The 21138-nt window shown below is 44.2% G+C and overlaps 2 protein-coding genes and 1 long non-coding RNA gene across 13 annotated transcripts in view; 2 read left to right on the top strand and 1 right to left on the bottom strand.

The window, feature by feature from the left end:
- Window positions 1-14962, top strand: part of RAI14 (retinoic acid induced 14) — a 151838-nt gene extending 136876 nt beyond the window's left edge. For all 8 annotated transcript variants that reach the window (XM_029941025.1, XM_029941022.1, XM_029941026.1 and 5 more), the window contains 6 exons: window positions 2494-2548; window positions 5417-5535; window positions 6196-7731; window positions 8882-9031; window positions 12471-12536; window positions 13066-14962. In XM_029941025.1, the coding sequence (XP_029796885.1) occupies window positions 2494-2548; window positions 5417-5535; window positions 6196-7731; window positions 8882-9031; window positions 12471-12536; window positions 13066-13143 (2004 nt within the window). In that variant the 3' untranslated portion in view covers window positions 13144-14962. The remainder of the gene's footprint in view (window positions 1-2493; window positions 2549-5416; window positions 5536-6195; window positions 7732-8881; window positions 9032-12470; window positions 12537-13065) is intronic.
- LOC115293239 lies at window positions 1046-20814 on the bottom strand. 2 transcript variants are annotated; one of them, XR_003909435.1, is made up of 3 exons: window positions 20028-20814; window positions 18855-18984; window positions 1046-1400 (listed from the first exon to the last, which is right to left on the bottom strand). It is a non-coding gene; the product is annotated as an uncharacterized LOC115293239 (long non-coding RNA). The 2 variants fall into 2 exon arrangements; XR_003909436.1 differs by having other exon boundaries at window positions 20368-20811.
- TTC23L (tetratricopeptide repeat domain 23 like) overlaps window positions 20794-21138 on the top strand; it is a 54054-nt gene continuing 53709 nt past the window's right edge. For 2 of the 3 annotated variants that reach the window (XM_029941033.1, XM_029941030.1), the window contains exon 1: window positions 20795-21021. The gene's annotated coding sequence lies outside the window, so the exon portion shown is untranslated. Of the gene's footprint in view, window positions 21022-21138 lie in introns of all 3 variants that reach the window. The other variant, XM_029941031.1, reaches the window with a different exon arrangement.

Raw genomic sequence — 21138 nt, 5'->3', positions numbered from 1 at the left:
CATAAATTATATTTTAAAAAAATAAAAATAAAATGAAATTGATTGCAGTGGTATAATTGCATATTTCTTTCTCACACCTAAGAATTACAGAAGATAAATTACCTTTTTTTTTAAGTTTGTTTATTTTGAGAGCGACAGAGACAGTGTGAGTGGGGGAGGGGCTGAGAGAGGGAGAGAGGACCCCCAGGGCTTGAACTGATGAAACTGTGGAATCATGACCTGAGCCGAAACCAAGAGTTGAGTGCTTAACCAACTGAGCCACCCAGGTGCCTCAAAATAAATTATCTTTTAACTTGGATGCATAGTGATCTGAAAAAGATTCCATCAACCTAACATTTCCTGCACTATAACTAGATTTTATTAATAAATTCTTAATATGAATAACTATACAAGGAAAGGAAAGGATGTTACGCACTTACAATTAGTACGCTGATATCTTTGCTATGATTATGCCTCAAAATACACAATACATTCCAAAGAATAATACCACAAATTACAATTTTTCAGCAATAGAGTATATAAAAAAAAATCTTGGCATTTCTTCAAACAAAATCTCAAAAAGATAAAAAATGACACCATTGGGGGTGCCTGGGTGGCTCAGTCGGTTAAGCCTCTGACTTCGGCTCAGGTCAGATCTCACGTTTGTGGGTTCGAGCCCTGCATCAGGCTCTGTGCTGACAGCTAGCTCAGAGCCTGGAGCCTGTGTCCGGTTCTGTGTCTCCTTCTCTCTCTGCGCCTCCCCCTCTCATGCTCTGTCTCTCTCTGTATCAAAAATAAATAAAACATTAAAAAAAATTTTTTTTTAAATGACACCATTGAGAATGGCTAAAGTTTAAGAAGTTTAAAAATACAAAAGGGTGATGATGTGGAGGAGCTAGAATCATCATCCTCTGTTGGTAGGAATGTAAAGTGGCAAAACCACTTTGGAAAACTGACAGTTTCTTTAAAATTTTATCCTACGCCTAACATATGATCTAGCCACCCACTCACTGCTGTTTATCCAAGAGAAATGAAAATTTAGGTCTCAAAAAAGTATATACACAAATGTTTGCAGAAGCTTTATTCACATATCCCCAAATACTAGAACCCATCCTAATGTCCTTCGCAAGCAGCATCACGGGTGAATCTGAAAATCATCAGGCTGAGTGAAAACAGCCAGGCACAAATTCATACCCATGATGTTCCATTTATAGGAATTCTAGAAAATGCAAAAAAGAGAGTGGTGGTTGCCTGGGGACAGGGTGGGCAGGTGTTGGCCATGATGAAGCGTGCAGAAACTTGTAGACATAATGGAAATCTTCTGTATCTTGGTTCTCGTGGTGGTTCCTTGGGTGCATGTCTATCGAAACTCTTCCACCTGTAAACTTTGAATGGATGCTGTTTATTGTACTTTAGGATAGCTGGAAAAGAAAAATAAGCACCTATTTTTATAAAGTGAAAAGACAGCTTTCAGTAAAGATAAGCACTTGCCAAAAATGAGCCACTTTATTTTTAGCATTTGGGCCTTAACAAAAGTTCCTTTGCTGAAAACTTAACTCTCTTATCATGGTCTACCGCTCATCTAGATGAAACAGTAATTTCTGGCAACTCACTGTGTTTTGTTTTGGAATGAGAGTCTGGCTTTGAAGTTGCAAGAACTTTTGCAACGTATTTACAGACAGATATTCAGGGACAAAGGTTTAGAGGAGATCTTAAAGGATTGTCCACCCGTGACCATAAAATTTTGTATTCGCTTATAAAATCACCTTTATCTTCCTCGACAGGTCTTATTTATCACAATTTCTCTTAAAACTACTAAAAAATATATATTAATAGCAGTTAATTTATAAGATGGTAAAGCTAAACAAGTATTTCTAATGTATTTTAATCAATACATTACCCAGGCAGGTAAAACTTGTATTTGACTTCATTAGAAAAGTAATATTTGCCATCTCAAGTTTTAGGACATAGCCCATTAAGTTAGCTATTACATAAAATTATTACCATCTTAAAAGATATTTGTATTTGACTTACTAAATGAAATTTCTGAAAAATATTTTGAGATTATATGCTCTGGGACCTAATATTTTAGAAATCAGACTTCAGTAGATCGTCACTTTTATTCACTTACATTTTAAATTTCTTTTTTTTTTTTACATTAATTTATTTTTTGAGAGATAGAGTGAGACAGAGCATGAGTGGGGAGGGTCAGAGAGAGGAGACACAGAATCCGAAGCAGGGTCCAGTCTCTGAGCTAGCTGTCAGCACAGAGCCTGATGTGGGCCTCGAACCCACCAACTATGAGATCATGACCTGAGCTGAAGTTGGACGCTCTACCGACTGAGCCACACAGGCGCCCCCACTTACATTTTAAAATAGTTCCTTTCCTGGGGATTTTCTAACAATTTTTAAGAAGGATAATGGTTCTGTGTAAGTTCAGGAAAATTTGCTTGCTGCTTTTGTGTAATGTCATATTCAGGAAAAATTTTTGAAGTCATTTTTGTGTTCCAACAGGCTGAGATCAGTTCTATACGGGAAAACAAAGACAGACTAAGTGACAGCACGACAGGTAAGAGGAAGGAGCATCTGTTTGTATTCCTCCCACAGGTCTCTAGTCTGTGTCCATTTAAAGAGAGCAAAGGCCATCCCAGAAGACGTGTAAGGAGGTCAGAGAACCGGGGGGGTGCCACCCCGGAGCTGCCAATACCACACAGGCTGACACTTTCCCCTGGATTTTAAGGAGCCCCTGAGCTTGGATGTGAAAAAATACATATATATCTGTTTTCATTTGCACCTAACTGTTAGCACTTCCTTCAATCATGAATATAGACAATAGCCCCCCAGTGGTATTAGCAGACCAGTGGCTTTGCCAACTGGAGAATTCTTAGGTAGTGTCACATCACCTTACTGTTACTACGGGCATCTCGAAATGTCATTTATAGTCTCTCAACTAGAACTATGGCAATAGACCTGCTGCTGTGTTTTTGTCACTTGGTGCATTACAAAACCAGCTCTTAAATTTTGTAGGCTGTGTATTCTTTTTTATGTATTTTAAAACACTGTTTTGCGGTGAGGTCCGGGGCCACGAGCCGTCCTGAGCGGCGCTCCTCACTGCTGGGCAGCAGGTTATTTCCTGAAGGGCTAGCCGACTGAGCACTAATGTGGCTGCACGGTCTAACTTTTCTACTGTATATTTTAAGTAGAGAAATGCAAAGAGAGCACTAAGGAAATCACACACAATCATCTTGTCTTCACCAAGACAGGGTTTTAATTCATTGTCTTCAGAACTTGTCGTGCAGGTTTCCCCTTCTAAGAATGTAGTATAGCACCCCCAAAATCCATTTAAAATGTCATGTAGATTATTCCATTTTATTTTAATTTTTCAAAGTTTATTTATTTTAGAGAGAGAGCGAGAGGGGGAGGAGCAGAGAGAGAAAGGGTGAGAGAAAGAATGCCAAGCAGGCTTTGGCGCTGTCAGCACAGAACTTGATGTAGGGTTCGAACTCACAGGCTGTGAGATCATGCCCTGAGCCAAAATCAAGAGTCAGATGCTTAACCTGCTCAGCCACCCAGGTGCCCTTCATAGATATTATTTCAAAGCTTCGTTTGCTTCAGCATTTAGTTTCTTATTCTATTATGAATTTCATAGGTGTTTGGAACTTTTAACTTAGAGAAGTTAGAAAAATTAAACTTTCTAATACCTGCCAGAGATCCACGTTAATTGAACACTTGTTATATTGGGTACTTTAAAAACTATCCACTGTACTTTAGAAGTAATTTCTGTTTCTCTCTTTTTAAAAAAAATTTTTCCATTTATTTTTGAGAGAGAGAGACAGAGCATGAACAGGGGAGGAGCAGAGAGAAAAAGAGACACAGAATCTGAAGCAGGCTCCAGGCTCTGATCTAGGGTTCTGCACAGAGTCTGACACAGGGCTTGAAGCCATGAACTGCAGGATCATGACCTGATCTGAAGTCAGATGATCAACTGACTGAGCCACCCAGGCGCCTCTCTGTTTCATAAAATTACAGTCATGCTCTCAATTCTCTGGTTTATTCCAAACTCACCAGACATTATGTCAAGGGGACTCCTTATAAAGCTGTGGGTTAGGCACCAGACATCGGAAATAAGCATTTCTATGAAGAAATGTCATTTTGTAGCCTTCCAAATATGATTGAAGTTTTCATCTTTGCATTAAATGGCTGTGAGAAAATAATAAAATCATAGTAAAAATGTAGATCAGTGCTATTCAGATTGTGGACTGCACATCTGTTGTGAGTTTGCACCAGAAAGTCATCCAGCTGTACTGCGAAGCCACGGTTCCGTCCAGCAGACATATTTCCCCCATAGAAAGATGTGCACGAAGGAAACAGTGCGCTGAATGACATTCTGGGCGCACGGCGCTTGTCTCTGAGCACTTTGAGTAGCATTGCTGTAGATGTTATTTCAACATGATAATCAGTAGGATGTCAAAAAGTTGTAGTTTACCAGCAGTGGGATTGTGGGGTTCAGAGGAGACGGGTGCACACTGGGGCAGTCAGTGAATGCTGTATGGAGGAGGGAGAGCTTGCCGTGGGTCCTGAAAGCTGCCTACGAGTGACCTGGCCAAAGAGATGCCACGAGGGCTATCATATGGATGAAGGATTAAAGAAGCAGTCTTGTGTTGAGATACAGATGGTATGATGGAAAGTTTGAACCTGAGGAAGTTGTGTTCCTAGAGATCATAGGTCATTCACCTGAAAAAGTACTTTGGGACCAGATTGTGGAGGCCCTCACCCAGACTAAGGAATTGGGAGATTAATTTTGAAAAGCGAGTGATTAAAATATTTGAACCCCATCGCTTCTCGGCCTTTTGGCTAAGATCAAGTGTAAAATATTTGAACCACAGGAGTGACCGTATCACAGCACGTTTTAGGAAGATTAGTCTGACAGTGGTAGGCAAGGCTATGTTTACTGAGGAGAGAGAGAGAGCTTTGTGAAGAGGCTCTTTGCAGGGTTTCTAAGTCAGGTGATAACATTTGAACTAGAGTGGTGTTGTTAGGGATAAAAAGTGAGCCACATCGTAGGATATTTCTAAAAGGATCACAGAAATGGGACTTACTAGGCATGATAGGATATGGCAAGGCATGATATATTAGGCATGTCATAATATATATGATATATTAGGCAAGGCATGACACTTAATCAGGTGAGTGAAAAACATGTGGCCAAATCCATCAGTTTTCAGATGAGCTTGTATGCCTCCCAATCTATGCTAGGAGTACCACTGCGGGGAGCCACAGGGTCTGAGAATTGCTGTTCATCTAACCAGTTGCTAGGGGCTTTCATTCTTCATCAGAACCAGAAAGAAGCACTGGATTGGGTAGAAAGTGACTTGGTTGGAGGTCAGAGAAATATTGCTTTAATAAAATATTTAAAATCGCTTTTCTCTTTTCCCAGGTGCTGATAGCTTACTGGATGTAAGTTCTGAAGCTGACCAACAAGATATTCTTGTCCTATTGCAAGCAAAAGTTGCTTCTCTTACCTTACACAATAAAGAATTACAAGATAAATTACAGGTAGGTACATAGATTGTTACCACGGACTGTTCTGTAGAGTCAAACTGTTGGGTTTCTTCAGGTTAGTCAGATAGTATTTTGTTTTAAACCTCTATATTAGTTTCTTCTTCTTTTTGAAATATAGTTCACCTTTAGCATTTTATAGTTTCAAATCATGTTTGTTGAGAAAGTAATTCATTAACTTTATTTCTATAAATTGGAATATATATATGTATATATGTATATACTTAGTACCTTTTATATATTATTATATATACATGTTTGTGTGTATATAAATAACCACTCATTTAGTAGAGCTGATCATTTAGCAGATATAGGAACTTCATAATAAGTAGCTATACTTAGCCCATTGCCCCTTTTTGGCTACTGGAATAATATGAGAAGCAAAGGAAAAATTATGAGTCAGAAGCTTTTAGAGCCCAAACAAATTGAGTGTTTTTAAAGTGGCACAAATAAGCTATCCCGGTAGAGCACAGAATAAACCTAGTGTTGTTAACCCAATTCTCATGTCCCAGACCATGTTTTTGTCATGGGGCATAAGTACATATAAAGTGGCCCAGGAGCTCCCCTCTGTGTAAGCTCTGAATTTGTCCTCTCCTTCTGGTTGCTCGCTCACCTGACCATACCTTTGGCGCCATTTCATTCTTGCCTTTTTCACAGGCCAAATCACCCAAGGAGGCAGAAGCAGACCTGAGCTTCGACTCTTACCATTCCACTCAAACCGACGTGGCCCCAGCCCTGGGCAAACCCAGTGAAACCTCTCCCCCAGACTCTAAATCATCTCCATCCGTCCCAACACATTCCTTGAGTAAACCCACTCTTGACAGCGATGGCCGAATTCAGCAACTGCAAGAGGTTCTGCAAGACTTGCAGAAGAGACTGGAGAGCGCTGAAGCAGAGAAGCAGCAGCTGCAGGCCGAGCTCCGGTCCAGGAGGGCTGAGTCCGTGTGTGTGAACAGCACAGAGATTTCAGAGAATGGCTCCGACCTCAGCCAGAAACTGAAAGAAACTCAGAGCAAGTACGAGGAGGCCATGAAAGAAGTCCTTAACGTTCAAAAGCAGATGAAACTGGGCCTTGTCTCGCCTGAAGGCATGGACAGTTATTCACGTCTCCATGAGTTACGGATCACCGAGGAGGAAATAGATGTGCTGAAGCAGGATCTCCAGAACGCATTAGCCGAAAGTGAAAGAAATAAAGAGAAAGTGAGAGAGTTAGAAGAAAAACTTGGAGAGAGGGAGAAAGGTATGGATGTTAAGTCTCCTGTGGAAGAGTATGAGGAAATGAAAAGTTCATATTGCTCTGTTATTGAGAATATGAATAAGGAGAAAGCATTTTTGTTTGAGAAGTACCAAGAGGCCCAAGAAGAAATCATGAAACTAAAAGAGGCCCTAAAGAGTCAAATGACTCCGGAGGCCGGCGATGAAGCTGGGGATATGAAAGAGGCCATGAACAGGATGATAGATGAGCTCAACAAGCAGGTAAGTGAGCTCTCCCAGCTGTACAAAGAAGCCCAGGCCGAGCTGGAGGATTACAGGAAGAGGAAATCTCTAGAAGACGTAACAGCCGAATATATCCATAAAGCCGAGCATGAGAAACTGATGCTCGTGACAAACGTGTCCAGAGCTAAGGCAGAAGAGGCACTGTCCGAAATGAAGTCTCAGTACTCAAAGGTGTTGAACGAGTTGACGCAGCTCAAACAGCTGGTGGACGCACAGAAAGAGAACTCGGTCTCCATCACAGAACATTTGCAAGTGATAACCACGCTGCGGGCCACTGCAAAAGAGATGGAGGAAAAAATAAGCAGTCTCAAAGAGCACCTTGCAAGCAAGGAAGGGGAAGTAGCAAAACTGGAGAAACAACTCCTGGAAGAGAAGGCTGCAGTGGCCGACGCCATGGTGCCCAGGTCTGCGTATGCAAAGCTCCAGTCATCGCTAGAAAGTGAAGTGAGCACGTTGGCCTCAAAATTGAAGGATTCCGTAAAAGAGAAAGAGAAGGCCCATTCGGAAGTCTCCCAGATTAGAAGTGAGGTCTCACATGTGAAAAGGGAAAAGGAAAATATTCAGGCTCTCTTAAAATCCAAAGAGCAGGAAGCAAACGAACTTCGGCAACAATTCCAGCATGCTCAAGAAGAGCTCGCAGAAATGAAGAGACAGTCGGAGAGCTCTTCGAAACTTGAGGAGGATAAAGATAAGAAGGTCAGTGAGACTCCTCGGCTGTTGAATTTCTAGCTAGCACGCCTTTACAACAGTTAACATTTCTAGCATTGGTTAGCGCTGGCCTGTTGTGATTGCTCAGAAGCTCTTCACGTGACTCCATCTGTCCCCATGGCCACATCAAGAATAGTAGTTTGAACATTTATGTTTTATTAAAAAAAAACGATCTTCTATCACTCCCTTTATATTAAAGCATTTTCACGTATGTGGTGCATATTTTCCCTTTTAAAATTATCTTGCAGAAGCTCTGTCAAGTGTCAGGGATCAGAAGCAAACCCACACACTGAAAGGCATTTGTGGCCCATCTTGAACTTCAACTCTTTTGGAATCTGTCAAACAGATTCTTCCGTCATATGGAAACCCAGATACTTCCAGACTTAATCCCGCTTCCCTAAGCTCCATGAGCTGTCCCCTGAGTCAGTTTAAGAACTGCCCTCCCTGGCCCTCAGTGTCAAAGCTGTATATAGGAGGGGAGGCGGGAAATGGGGGGAGCAGGTGATTAGAGATGGACTGGGCTTGGCTTGGAGGAAGGAGGAAAACAAAGTGCGGGGATGTGTGTGCATGAAGAATGGTTCTGTACCTGAATCTGCTCTGCATCCCCAGTGCATTGGGTCAGAGTCTCTAAACGGCATTGATCAGAGCAAATCACAGAGCATTTATTCCTTTAGTACAATGAAAATTAGGAGGATAAGGTCAGGCTGTGGGGAGGGGTTATGTTTGCTTTAAAGCATGATGTCCAGAGAAGTCAGGGTTCCTAGGACTCATTCCTGATTGCCCATATCGCGCTATTGAACAACACATAGAGGTCTCAAAATAAAGACTACCTAAAATCCTCATTCTGGTAGTACCCCCTTTTACAGTAAAAGAGGAAGTCTTTGTCCTAGCTTTTGTTACCCTTGTGCATTGAAGCACAGTATTTAATGTGGGCCCTTATTTGAATATAATGGCCTTAGAGGGTTATGTGGGTTTGCTGATTTTATCACCTATTTCTCATTATGGGTTTTCTTTAAAAAATAAAAAAGAAATTGTTCCGAAGTCTCAAGTCCCTGAAGCCGATAAGAAGCTATGTTCAAGGCTTAGAACTATCTGGGATCTTGCCTCCCTATTGATGATAGTTTTCCTTTCTCACCAGATAAATGAGATGTCAAAGGAAGTCACCAAGTTGAAGGAGGCCCTGAACAGCCTCTCGCAGCTCTCCTACTCCGCGAGCGCGTCCAAGAGGCAGAGCCAGCAGCTGGAAGGGCTGCAGCAGCAGGTCAAGCAGCTACAGAACCAGCTGGCTGTGAGTGGGCTCGTCTCGGCCTCCAGTTTGGGGGTGGGGGCAGGGGCGAGGCAGATTACACACCAGCTCAGCTGGGGGGGGACAGATTGGAGCCAGAAGAGCCCCAGCCCAAAGGAGTGGCTGAGCAGCTGACCAAGACTTCTTTGGTGAGGGCAGGAGGAAGTGGTGGGGTTTCCAGTCATCGCCTGCAGTGAGGTGGGTCACCGGGACCTCTGAGAAGGGGGAATCGGCAGCACAGAGGCTTAGGCTTCACATTTACACATCCGCTAACTTTTCACCCTCTCTCCAATTTTTGATCGCAGTCATTACTGTCTCTGGCAGTGGCAAGAACTTTTTCTTATTAGAGGCCAGGATCTCTGGTGATTGCATGTCTGCGCATCCGAAGCTGCTGCTAGGCCCCTCCCCTTATTTCACCCAGGAGAGTCCTTCCATATCTGTATTCATTTCCTGTGGCTACTGTAACAGATCAACACAAACTTGATTTAAAACCATACAAATTTGGGGCGCCTGGGTGGCTCATTTGATTAAGTGTCCGACTCTTGATTTCAGCTCAGGTCATGATCTCCCAGTACGTGAGTTTGAGCCCCTCGTGGGGTCTACACTAAGAGGGCTGAGCCTGCTTGGGATTCTCTCTTTCCCTCTCCTTTGCCCCTCCCACACTTGCACACTTGCTTGTGCTCTCTCTCAAAATGAATAAACTTTAAAAAAAACAAAACCCCACAAATTTATGCTTTTAAAATTCTGGAGATCATAAGTGTGAAATCAGTGTCACCGAAGTCAAAGTGTCAGCAGAGCTGGTTCCTTCTAGAAGCCTTGGGGAGAATCCATTTCCTGGGCTTCACTAGCTTTTAGAGGCCACCTGAATTCCTTGACTCATGGCCCCTACCTCCACCTTTGAAGCACGTCACTCCACCTCTGGTCTGTCCTCCTATCTCCTCCTTCCACCTTTGACCCTGCTTCTCTCCTTTCAGGACCCTGTGATTATGTTTAAGAGATACTCAGATAACCAGAATAAACCTTTCCTCCATCCCAATATCCTTAACTTAATCATACCTACAAGGTCCTTTTACCATATAGGTAACATTCCACAGGTTCTTTGGAGGGCCGGTATTTCACCTACCACAATATTTGTTTAGGTTTTAGTTGACGTGGGTATGTTACATTTTCCACATGAAGTAAGGGTTAGTTTGTCCTGAACTAAGTCTAGTTTCTGTTTACAAACAAGACCTGGTTCATGAAGTCTTCAGTACAGACTTGATACTGGTGAATTCAGGTTTCTGTATCCAGACTCCGGCTGGCCACAGAGTATAAAACCAGCTTTTTTGTGTTATCAGTTCTCACAGTGAAGGAGAGAGCAGGAGGGAAGGAGAAGATGCTCACTATTGTGTTTTACAGGTCATTTTGCTGATAAAGTGGTTATCACAGACTTGTAGATCAAGTGCTGATGATTTATATAATCATATTTACAATTTTCAATGTTTAATGAGCTCTTATGTACCAGTATTGTATAAGGGGCTGGTGGTGTAAAAGTGAATAAAATGCAGTCCCTGCCCTCACTGAATTCACACTTAATATAACGGTTTTCCATATTCTCAGTGTGGTAAGTACCCCCTGACAGGTGCCCAGCATGCTTTGCGCCTACAGAGGAAATATCTCAAAAGGCTTCCTGCAGGAAGCGATGCTGGTGCTGAATCTCGAAGGGATAGGTGAGAGGCAGCAAGGACTGAGATGTGGGATGTGGGTGGCCCGTGGCAGCTGTGGCATGGACAGTTCCAGTGGGATGGTGGGGGTGGAATCGGACCCCAGTAGGCTGCCCTAGAGAAGTGATCAAGTAGCTAGGAATCTGCTAGGGCTGAAGAACCAGAGCAGGAGGCGGGAAAGGCTACGGATGGTTTGCTAGAAAGATGGGAGCAGGTGATCCAAGGGAGAGGTGCTTTCATTTGAGATTTCAGAGGTAATGGCAGAGATTTCAGAGGTAATTTCAGAGGTAATGTGACTGTGAGCATGCGTGGCTGGAAGGAAGAGGAGCAAGTCACTGGGGAACTGAGGTGCCAAGGTGTCACGTGCACATACATGTGGCTGTCGAGCCATCCACCATCGAAATGATGACAGAAACAGGGACAGAAAGGAGGGCAGTGAACAAAGATGAACTTTTAGGTGATTGAGTGGAAGTATGTGGAAGGTGGGAGGAAACAACACAGAAAAAGGTACTAAGCATGCCTTCTAGTGGTGTGACCTTCAAGGGACTGAGGTTTCATAGGTTGTCCTTGAATGGGAAGGATATCTCATGTTCTGACACTCCCAGGAAAGAGGTGAGAAGGGTATTGATGGACTTTTATCAATTTCTTTTAAATGTTTATTTTTGAGAGAGAGTGTAAGCAGGAGAGGGGCAGAGAGGGGGACAGAGGATCTGAAGCGGGCTCTGTGCTGACAGAAGTGAGCCCGATGCAGGGCTCAAACCCACGAACAAGATCATGACCTGAGCCAAAGTCAGATGCTCAACTGACTGAGCCACCCAGGTACCCCTGTAGATTTCTGGAGTGATCTATATATGATAGTCTCAATTTTTACCATGAAATAAAAAAAAAAAAGCCATCTTAGAAGAGCTCAGAGCTAAGATTTTTGAAATAGTCACTGAGAGGAATTGGAATAATAGCTCAACCGTGTGACTACTTAGCGAGAGATCAACAACTCCTTTTAAAAGAATAGATTTTAAAAATTAAAAAAATATATATTTTTTTATGTTTTTTATTTATTTTTGAGAGATAGACAGAGACTGCACAATCAGGGGAGGGTCAGAGAGAGAGGGAGATACAGAATCTGAAGCAGGCTCCAGGCTCTGAGCTAGCTGTCAGCACAGAGCCTGACGCAGGGCTCGAACCCACAAACTGTGAGATCATGACCTGAGCCGAAGCTGGACGCTTAATGGACTGAGCCACCCAGGTGCCCCAGATTTTAAAAATTAAAGTAATAAATATTTGGTTATTGTAGAAAAGTTGAAAAATACAGAAAACTCCCGAAAAGTTTCTATAAATAAAAATTGTCCACAATCCTACCATTCAGAGATAGTCACTTTTCCCATTCAGTATGTTTCTTTGCACCATTTATTTTGTGTGAATGTATCTGTGTATTTGCATAAGTATGTATACATTTATTTTTTGCAACAAACGTGGGATTTTATAACGTTTTTACATGAGTTTTCTTCTAAATTGTGTCAACATATGAAATAGGTAGATTTTTCCCCCCCAAGAATATTGAGAGATGTTTCTCTAAGAATTGTGACAAGCGTTCAGAAATCTACAACCCAGTGAGCTCACAACAAGTTTTAAATCCTCATATGCTGGCATTTGGGTGGTGGTGTTTGGTCACAGATTTCTTACTGGTTTTTGTTTTTGTTCTTTAAAGGTCTCCTAAGCAGTGTCATATTGTCTCTTTCTAGGACTGCAAGAAACAGCACCAGGAGGTGATATCTGTTTACAGAATGCATCTTCTGTATGCCGTGCAGGTATGGTAACAGCCTCTGAAGTACCTGGGTATCCGAAAGAAATACCACAGTTGCCGCCCCAACTCCTGTCACTAGGCTATTCGAACAAACGAAAAGTCAAGGAGAAGCTTTTACACTGAGAAGTTTTAAAAGGCCTTCTGCTTTGCTTTGGGTTTGTCAGGAGCCCTGTGGTGGTTACGGAGAACCGCCTCGCCCTTTGTTGAGAGTGAAGGCGGATGTGGCCACGACCCCCACCACGGGGAAGGACCCAGGCATCAGCACTGTCCCCCCCCATGACTGCTGGAACCCAGAAACCCTTTGCTGGCAGCTCTAGTAGACACAGCCTCCTCATCCTCCAGAGAGAAAAGAGCAACGCTCTCTCTCTCTCAGGCCCTCCTAGAAAAGTGTGAATCAGTAGGGCTGACATTTCCTTTGGAAGATCCGGGGGGAAGCCAACGGCTTTGATCTCAGCCGGCTGTCGCATTCCCTGGGGAGGACTGCCAGGACTGAACTTAGGTTCTAATGATTGTCTTTTGTTTGAATCCCTTAGGGCCAGATGGATGAAGACGTCCAGAAAGTACTGAAGCAGATCCTTACCATGTGTAAAAACCAGGCCCAGAAGAAGTAAAATGGATTCCTTGGCAGGACGCTGCCCCCTTGTTGTCCATCTGTGTGTTAGATCTGGAGTTGTCGGCGACCACTGCCATAGTTCTCACCCGTGGTGTGCACCGCAGCCCAGCCTAGCTTTCTCCCTTTCCTAAGGCAGCTTTCTGAGGACTGGGTCCAGGAGAGGACTGTCCTCCCCAGAGCTGCTTAGAGACTCGAGAGCAGCCCAGGTGAAATGCCATAGTATCCCTTCAGATTCCAGAGCTGGAATCCGCCACAGCCCGGGGTCTGGTCCTGGTGCTGGTGGGTGGGCACCCTCCCCGGGAGCCGACCAGCTGAGGGGCCTCATCGTCACTGAGCGGTATGTTGAGGCCTCCCGGCTCAGTGAGTGTTACTTTAGCCCCCGCACTCCGGCTGGGCCCGTCAGCACCGGAGGGCCCCTTTGCCTTTGGTTTCCAAGCCCAAAACAGGATTTAACTTCTGCACTAGTTAGTTGGTGCATGCTTAAGAGCCTTTATCATGATATCCTGTGGACTTAAAAAATGAATCCCATCACTTCCCACTCCCTCTGCCTTATATTGCTCATCACCCTGCTTGTTAGTCCCAGAGATTGATGAGCACTATGAACTAAAATACGAAGTTGAGAAACAGAAGCAAGTTGTCCTTAGAAATTCTTCTGAAGCAAATCGTTGACATATTGGAAACTATGCAAACTTGCCTCCTATTGTCCGTGAAGCTCAGGAATCCAGACATTCATGTTTCAACAAGGGACAGTAAACTGCGTGTTTACAGCCAAAAAGAAAAAATGCCTCATAGTTCTTAACCTCAATTTTTTAAAGGTGTTTTTTTTTCTCTACAATATTTTTATTGGCTCTTCAAGATGTTTTCATAGCTAAACCCCTAAGTAAGTGAAATCTACATTAGACTCTATTAACGAAGTATTTTTAGGTAACCGTGCTTATGACTTTTTTAAAGCAGAACTTTTTCCTCCGCGTTTGCAGCTATAGCCCAGGGTGGTTATGTAGTCCCTTTCCAAACTCTACACGAGCTGCCACCAGCGCCCTGACCCTCTGCCATCGTGTCCTCACACGGGAGCACATCTTTGAATATGGAAAATCTTCCTTTTACCCACTGAGTATTTTTGAATACCCAGCTCTTCCCAGCGCCCATATGTGATCTCTGGAAGGACTGTTGGCCAATCACCTTTCCACCTTTTAAACTAGAGTCCTAACTTGGTACACGTGACGGTGCATAGCAGAGGTTGTGGGGGCAAATATTTGTGTTCACTTCACTTTCAGGTTAAAAATGTTTCGAACTTGCTTGCAGCTTCCTCATGGCGTTATTGTTGAGGGATGTAAGCTGAATACAGACGTCTCCGAAGTGTATGACGCAGAGCGTAGGCTTGCTCTGCCGGGACCGCAGGGCCGCCTGGGCGCCCAGGGTGACGGGCTATATTGGAGGATGTGCTCATCTGTATTGGATGAGGACCAACGACCACAAAGCAGAAACGACTTTCAGGCTTGGTGTTACTTTTCTTAAGTTGTTGATACTTCAGCAGTTTCGAAAATGCTCCAAAGAAATGTGAAAGGACCTTTTGTCACAGCACTTAAGAAAATACAAACAACCCCCGTCCTGCCCCCACGCAGAAATGCTGCAGAGTATAAAACTTGAGACATTTTGTAGGACGCCTGACAAAGTGTAGTCTTTTATCTTGTTTCAGGATGCGTATTTATTATAAGTACTCTGGTTAAATATTGAAAAGTTATATGCTGTAGTGTAGCATTTTGCCTTTGTAATTTACAGAAGGTATTGCAGAAAATAAACTTTTGTTTCATTTTGCATCTCTGCTGTTGACTTTTGGTGCATTCAACAGCATGTGTGTGTGGCCACTGACAAACAGGTCAGGAGTGTTGGGTATGATGGTGCTTTTCACCCTGAGTCCCACCCAGTGGCTGCCACTGGACTCCGGTCACCCTCTCTCTGTCACTTCATTTCCATCCCAGCATTACATCACAGCCACCAAGATAACCCAGGGAAACCCGTATTGAAGGTCAGCTGATTAGCAGCACAGCCCCAAGCTTTAGCCCCGTGTGGGCAGCAGCATCGTGTTTCTCCAATTCAAAATTGCCTCTCAGTTGCCTGTCATCTTTTTAGCTATTTAAAAGCTTCCATTGGATTGTTTTTGTCTTCGTTTCCTTTTTGAGAAGGTAATGCATGTAGATGCTAAAAAAAAAACCAGTCAAATACCTTCTATCACATTACAAGGATAATTCATTCCTGAAAAAAATCCTTTAGGGTGAATTCTCACAGGCTGAATCATAATTAAAACCAAACAATGAAATAAATGGGTGCAATTAGTTAAGTAGCTAACAGTCATGATTCATCATGGCACAAAACCTCTCCCTTCACTCACACACAACATGGTTCTTTTGCGTCTGCTTCAGTTCTCCTTGCCACTGCACACCGTACACACTTAACTGGACCTTTAAGGTCCCCCTCCCCGACAAAAGACAAGATAATGATATATGAGGTCATGAACTATTTTAAGTTATCAGATGCACGGACCCTCTGAGGAGGACCTCCACAGAGGCCACTCAGATGATGATTTACTTCAACTCAGAAGATGATTTCTTGGAGACACAGCAGTGCGCTTAACCAAGATCAATCCAGACCAGTCTTATTAGATGGAAAGAAATCCTTTGTTCCAAAGCTGAGATATGAGGAGAAACTACCATACCTTTAATGACTAGACATTAGCAGAAATAAATCTCTTTCCTACTTCTAGTCCTCAATTTACCTCCCTGGAGGCAAGCTATTCAGTTTCTTGGATGACCTGAGACACTGTATATCTGATTGTACCTGTAGGCATGTGCATGTATTTTACTTTCCCCTTAAAATACAGAAGTGTACTTTATACAGTCTTCCGGACTATACTTTAAAAGATACTGAAGGGATGCCTGGCTGGCTTAGTCACAGTGCATGTGACTCTAGGGGTTGTGAGTTCAAGCCCCATGCTGGGCGCAGAGCTTACAGAAAAAGAAACTTAAAATATCTTGCAGAAATATTGTTCTCTACGCATTTAATCCTTTTTAACTGTTGTGTAATATTTCATAGTTTGACTGTTAGTCAACTATTAGTTCCTCATTGATGCTTCCAGTATTTTATAGCCCTAGGAATGATGGGATTGATTGTCCTATGTATAAATGTCTTCATGCACACATGTGAGGACTATTAGGGTAATTTTTAAATTGCCCATTTTCACAACAGCTTCCATCATGGGATATAAGAATGCAGAGGAAGAAAAGAATAGAGTATGCATCATCACAGTGTGAGAAAGTACGGCCTTTTCTTCACACTGGTTGAATAGGACTCATCATTTTGTTTTCCTTACATAAACTTGAAGACAGACTGCAAAGCCTTTAATAATTAAACCCACCCAACTTAAGATAAACACAATACGCTGTGTGGGGGAAATGTTCCCAGAACGTGTTGAAGCACAACCTTGTGCAACGTGGCAGAACTGTGGAATGCTGGGCGCTGACGGCAGCAGAAACCCTGTCCAGCAAAGATGGGGTGATGCTATTTGAGCAGTTGAAAGGCAGGCTGCGAGGCAAAGGGAGGGCTGGGCAAAGCAACAGACTAAGGCATTCGCAGAGCGGCAACTTCCGTTCAGCTCAGGGCAGAGAATTCAAGCATGAGAGTTGCATGTTTGTGAAACAATCCAGGACAAGAGCTCAGCTGTGATGGCTGCCCTAAGTAGGTCACAGGGGCCTGTAGCAGCAATTAAAGTGGTGAGTGGAAGGGAAGACATCCCTGCACTTTCACTATAAATCCAGCCCTACAACGGAAAGAAACAGTATATTCAAGTACCGTGACTGGATATACTAGATTATAAATGGAAGATGGGTAGAGGAGAGAAAGGAGCAAGGCACAGCCAAATAATGTAAGTTTTTAGCAGGAAAAGTAGGAAGGGTTCCCCAGGTGTGATCTCTGGGTGTTTTCAAACATGTGCAAATTAAGTCAGGTTAGGCAAAATAATGGATCGCCCCCTTAAGAGGTCCATGACCTGATTCCTGAATATATATATACATATCTATATACACATATATACACATATATATATTTCTGACTTCCAATAAGATTGTCCTGGGCTATTTGGTAGGGCTGATTGAATCAGGAGGATCTGTTAAAGTGGAAGGAGTCAAGAGTCAGAGATTTAAAGATGCTTCCCTGGGGGTGGCTGGGTGGCTCAGTCAGTTAAGCACTGACTCCTGCTTGCAGCTCAGGTCATGATGTCTAGGTCTGTGAGTTTGAGCCCTCCCTGTTGGGCTCATGGAGCAGAGCCTGCTTGGGATCCTCTCTCTCCCTCTCTGCTTCGCCCCTTGCTTGTGCTTGCTCTCTCTCTCTCTCTCTCAAAATAAACATTAAAGATGCTGCACTGCTGGCTCTGAGGATGGAGGATAAAGCCACAAACCAAGGAACACAAGTGGGAAGCCAGGAAAGGCAGGAAAACACACTTCTCCCCGAGACCCCCTAGAAAGAACCAGCCTTGTTTACACCTCGACTCTAGCCCAGTGACAGCCACCGCAGACTTCTGACCTCGAAACCACGACATAACAGATGTGTGCTGTTTTAAGTCAATAGGTTTGCTGTGATTTGTTACAGCAGCAATAGGAAACTGGTATCCATACGGAGGGGCCGGAATCTCGGCTACGGGAGAGTTCCGGAAGATGCCTCCAAGCTTCTCACATGTTACTAAGCATTGATCATTAGGTGGGCGCTTTGTTTCGTGCCAAAGGCTCAGTGGTGAACATAACAGCTCCTGCTCACAGCAACTCACAACTGATAGGGCTGGCCACCTAGCAGGGATTCAGTATTCACTAGTTTTGGGTGGATATTTAGATGAATTGTCTAGAAGGCCCTGCATGCTCTGCTCTTTTTCGGACCCATTCTTCTGCCTCCTCATTCTTAATTGCCATTTTGCTCTTTCTTGAACCCACCGAACTAGGTCCTGCCTCAGGGCCTTTGTACTTGCTGTTCTTAGAATGTTCTTTTCCTGACATTTGTATTATTTGTCCTTTATGTCCTCTGCGCAATGCTACCTGGTCAGGGAGGCCCTCCTTTACACCATATAAGCTAGCGCAACCTACATGTCCCCATCACTTTCTAGATCCTTTATGTGACTTCATTTTTCTCCATATAATTTGTCATTTCCATGTAAGGAGGTTCACCCAGTTGAGGGAGGAAGGGAGTCCTAAAATCCAGCCCACCCTCTATTCCCAAAGTTGTACTGTTTAGCAGGGAGCCTGAGTCTGGATGAACAAAGAGGCTTTTTTTTTTTTTAATTCTAATTCACACAAAATCATTGCCTACTTCCTCTGCGCTTTTTCTAACTTGCAGCGACATCCGACTACTTACTAAAAGCCGTTTTTCTTTACCTAATACAATAGAAGCTCCAAGACAACAAAATCTTCGTCTACTTATCTGCTCTTGCTTCCCTAACGCTTAGAACAGTATTGGATACACAGGTTTCTTCAACAAGTATTTTTTTCCTGAGTGGGTGGACAGATGCATGGAGACTGTGAGAAACTCACCGAGAGTGCCAATATAATGGTGAGGGTCAAGATGAGATTATGGATGGGATAGTGTGGAAGCTCCCAAATGTCTCTAGCCGGGTGTAGAGAGGGCAGAAAATGTGTTTTAATAAATTATACAGTCCGAGGGCACACTTACGTGGATTTCCTTGTCCTTAAGTTTCAGTCTTTGGAGTTGAGATAGAGATAATCAGTTTATTTGGTGATGGGAGAATCTGAAAGGAGCCTTGTTCACATGCCTCCTCTGTGGGATTCTGCAGCAGCGGTGCCTGCTCAGGATCAAGGGAGGGACTGTGAGTGAACGTACCGTAAGAGCAAGGTCCACCCAGATGACCAGCACCCCATTTCAGAGTTACGGAGCAAAGCTAGAGCACGTTTACCTGTGACTAAGGTTTACACTTGGGTACAAGGTGAAGATGGCAAGGAAAGAAAAAATAGCACACAGGCTTGGAACTCTAGAGTCTTCACCGTTCTTTTAATTTTACAGATGAACGACTTCTGGTCAGAGCTAATTAAATGCAGGCGGAACCAGAATGTCATTCTTAGACTGGGGAATTCAGTGCCTGTTCTGGGACCTCATGTCCCTCCACCATGATGGGCAAAAGCCGGGGTTCAGCAAAGAGAAGTTACATTTAATACACTTAGAAACAAACTCCCAGCCAAGTCCCAAAGTGGCAGAACATTAAACCTTTTCAATTGGATGAAGACCGACTCAAGGTAAAAGAAATCAGAATTAGAGAGCAGGAAACCAGTTCTTCCTTTTTATCCTCATATATGTTAAATACTGTTTGTAGAGTCACAAAAACCTGCGGTTTGCCACCGCAGAATCCTGGGAACTGGGAGGGGTTTTAGAAAGCAAGCTGTAACAAATACTCTTTTTGCGTAGGCAAGAAAATTGAGACTCCGGAGCTGTGATTTGCCCCAGGCCACAGGGAGTCAAACCCAGAGCCAGAAAATCTTGAAGCTGAGTTCACTACTCTCATCTTTGCTCCGTGTTGGGAGAATAGAATAAAGGGGGTGGGCTCTTTCTAAAATTGTGGCTCAGGATCTTGAGGGTAGAGATTTAAACCTTAAGTTAAAAGGCTGTCCAGTTTTACCTAAGAGATATTTAAGCAAACTCATTTAAACAACTCTTCCAACCTATCTTGGTTGGTGTATCTTGGCAGGCTTTGATCAACAGCAATTAAACTTCTGCCTCAGAACTGGAAAGAGCAAACACCAAATCTAAACACCACCTTTCAAGCTCTTAGTAAACGTTTTCCTTCTCTCTCTACCGAGCCTGCTCTCTTTCTTGAAAACGAGGACATACTACCTTCAGCTTGACTTGCCATAGGCCCGTCGTTTATTGTAGGGTTCGTGACAACACTCTTAAACGCTGTGCGGAGCCGGTGCTGTTCCTGGGGGTACTAGCCACATGTTGCCCTGCACCTGTCAGATCTGAATTATTGTTACTGTGTATGTCAGGCCAGTGAAGAGAAGTGGTATAAGAACACGTGCTGCATAAATTAGGGCTGTGTCGTGTTAGCCAAGTGTGCCCCCCGCCCCGAAAATGTTCTCGGAATTGCTAAGCATTAGCAGAATTAGTGGCCCATTACTTAAACTACTCATTTCCTGCACTCCGCGTTCCTGATGGAGCATGGCTCAAATCTTACCGGAAGAGGCACACACAGATGGTGCCTACACCGTTAATAGTTATACTTGAGCCTTTTCTCTCCGGGAGCCAGAACACCCGGGGGACTGCGGGGGTGCAGGGGGCGCGCAGGGGTACACCGCAGCTTTACGTGGGTAGGCCATGGAGCGCGGCGCTCTCTTCCGCCCTCCGATGGATTTCTCTGCTCTTCCGGCATCCTCATTCCAGACAGGTAAAGTCCCTTTGAGAAAAACAACAGGTGACGTTTCAGCCGCAGCTGAGGGAAGTTCTGGAGACAAGCCTGAGGCTATTCGAGTGGCTCCCGCCGAGAGCTGAAAGCCCGGGGTGCGGTGGGATCGCGGGTTGGCCCCAGCGCCCAGGAATTTCCCGGGGCCGGAAGTTCCCCGCGTTGCTATGGCTACAGGCTCCGACGCTCTAGGCTCTGTCCGCGGCGTTCCGTTCCCATGGCAACCCCATTGTCTAAGGAGAGGGAACCTGGGCTTGTAGGCGCGCCAGCCGGACCGCTCCGAGTCTCGCTTCGGCCAGGCACCTTTTCGGAGCCCTGAACGAGGTCCGCCGAGGCCCGGACGCTGACACTGCCAGAGGAAGCTGAGCTCGCGGGCCGAAGGACCCGAGAAGGCTACTTCCGGGGCGTGGCTTCTCTGCCCTAGGCCAGGTAGGGGCCCAACCCCTCCTTTACGGCGCCCGGCGTGGTCTTTTCTACTTGGAACTTCTGCAGCGGGGGCACCGCCAGCGACAAAAAAGCCTTGGGATGCTCGCCTGGGGCTCGAGA

This window comes from Suricata suricatta, chromosome 6 (genome assembly GCF_006229205.1).
Source record: "Suricata suricatta isolate VVHF042 chromosome 6, meerkat_22Aug2017_6uvM2_HiC, whole genome shotgun sequence".
NCBI classification, from domain to species: Eukaryota; Metazoa; Chordata; class Mammalia; order Carnivora; family Herpestidae; genus Suricata; species Suricata suricatta.
The sequence above is the reverse complement of the archived record's forward strand: the minus strand, read 5'-3'. Positions and strand labels throughout refer to the sequence as shown.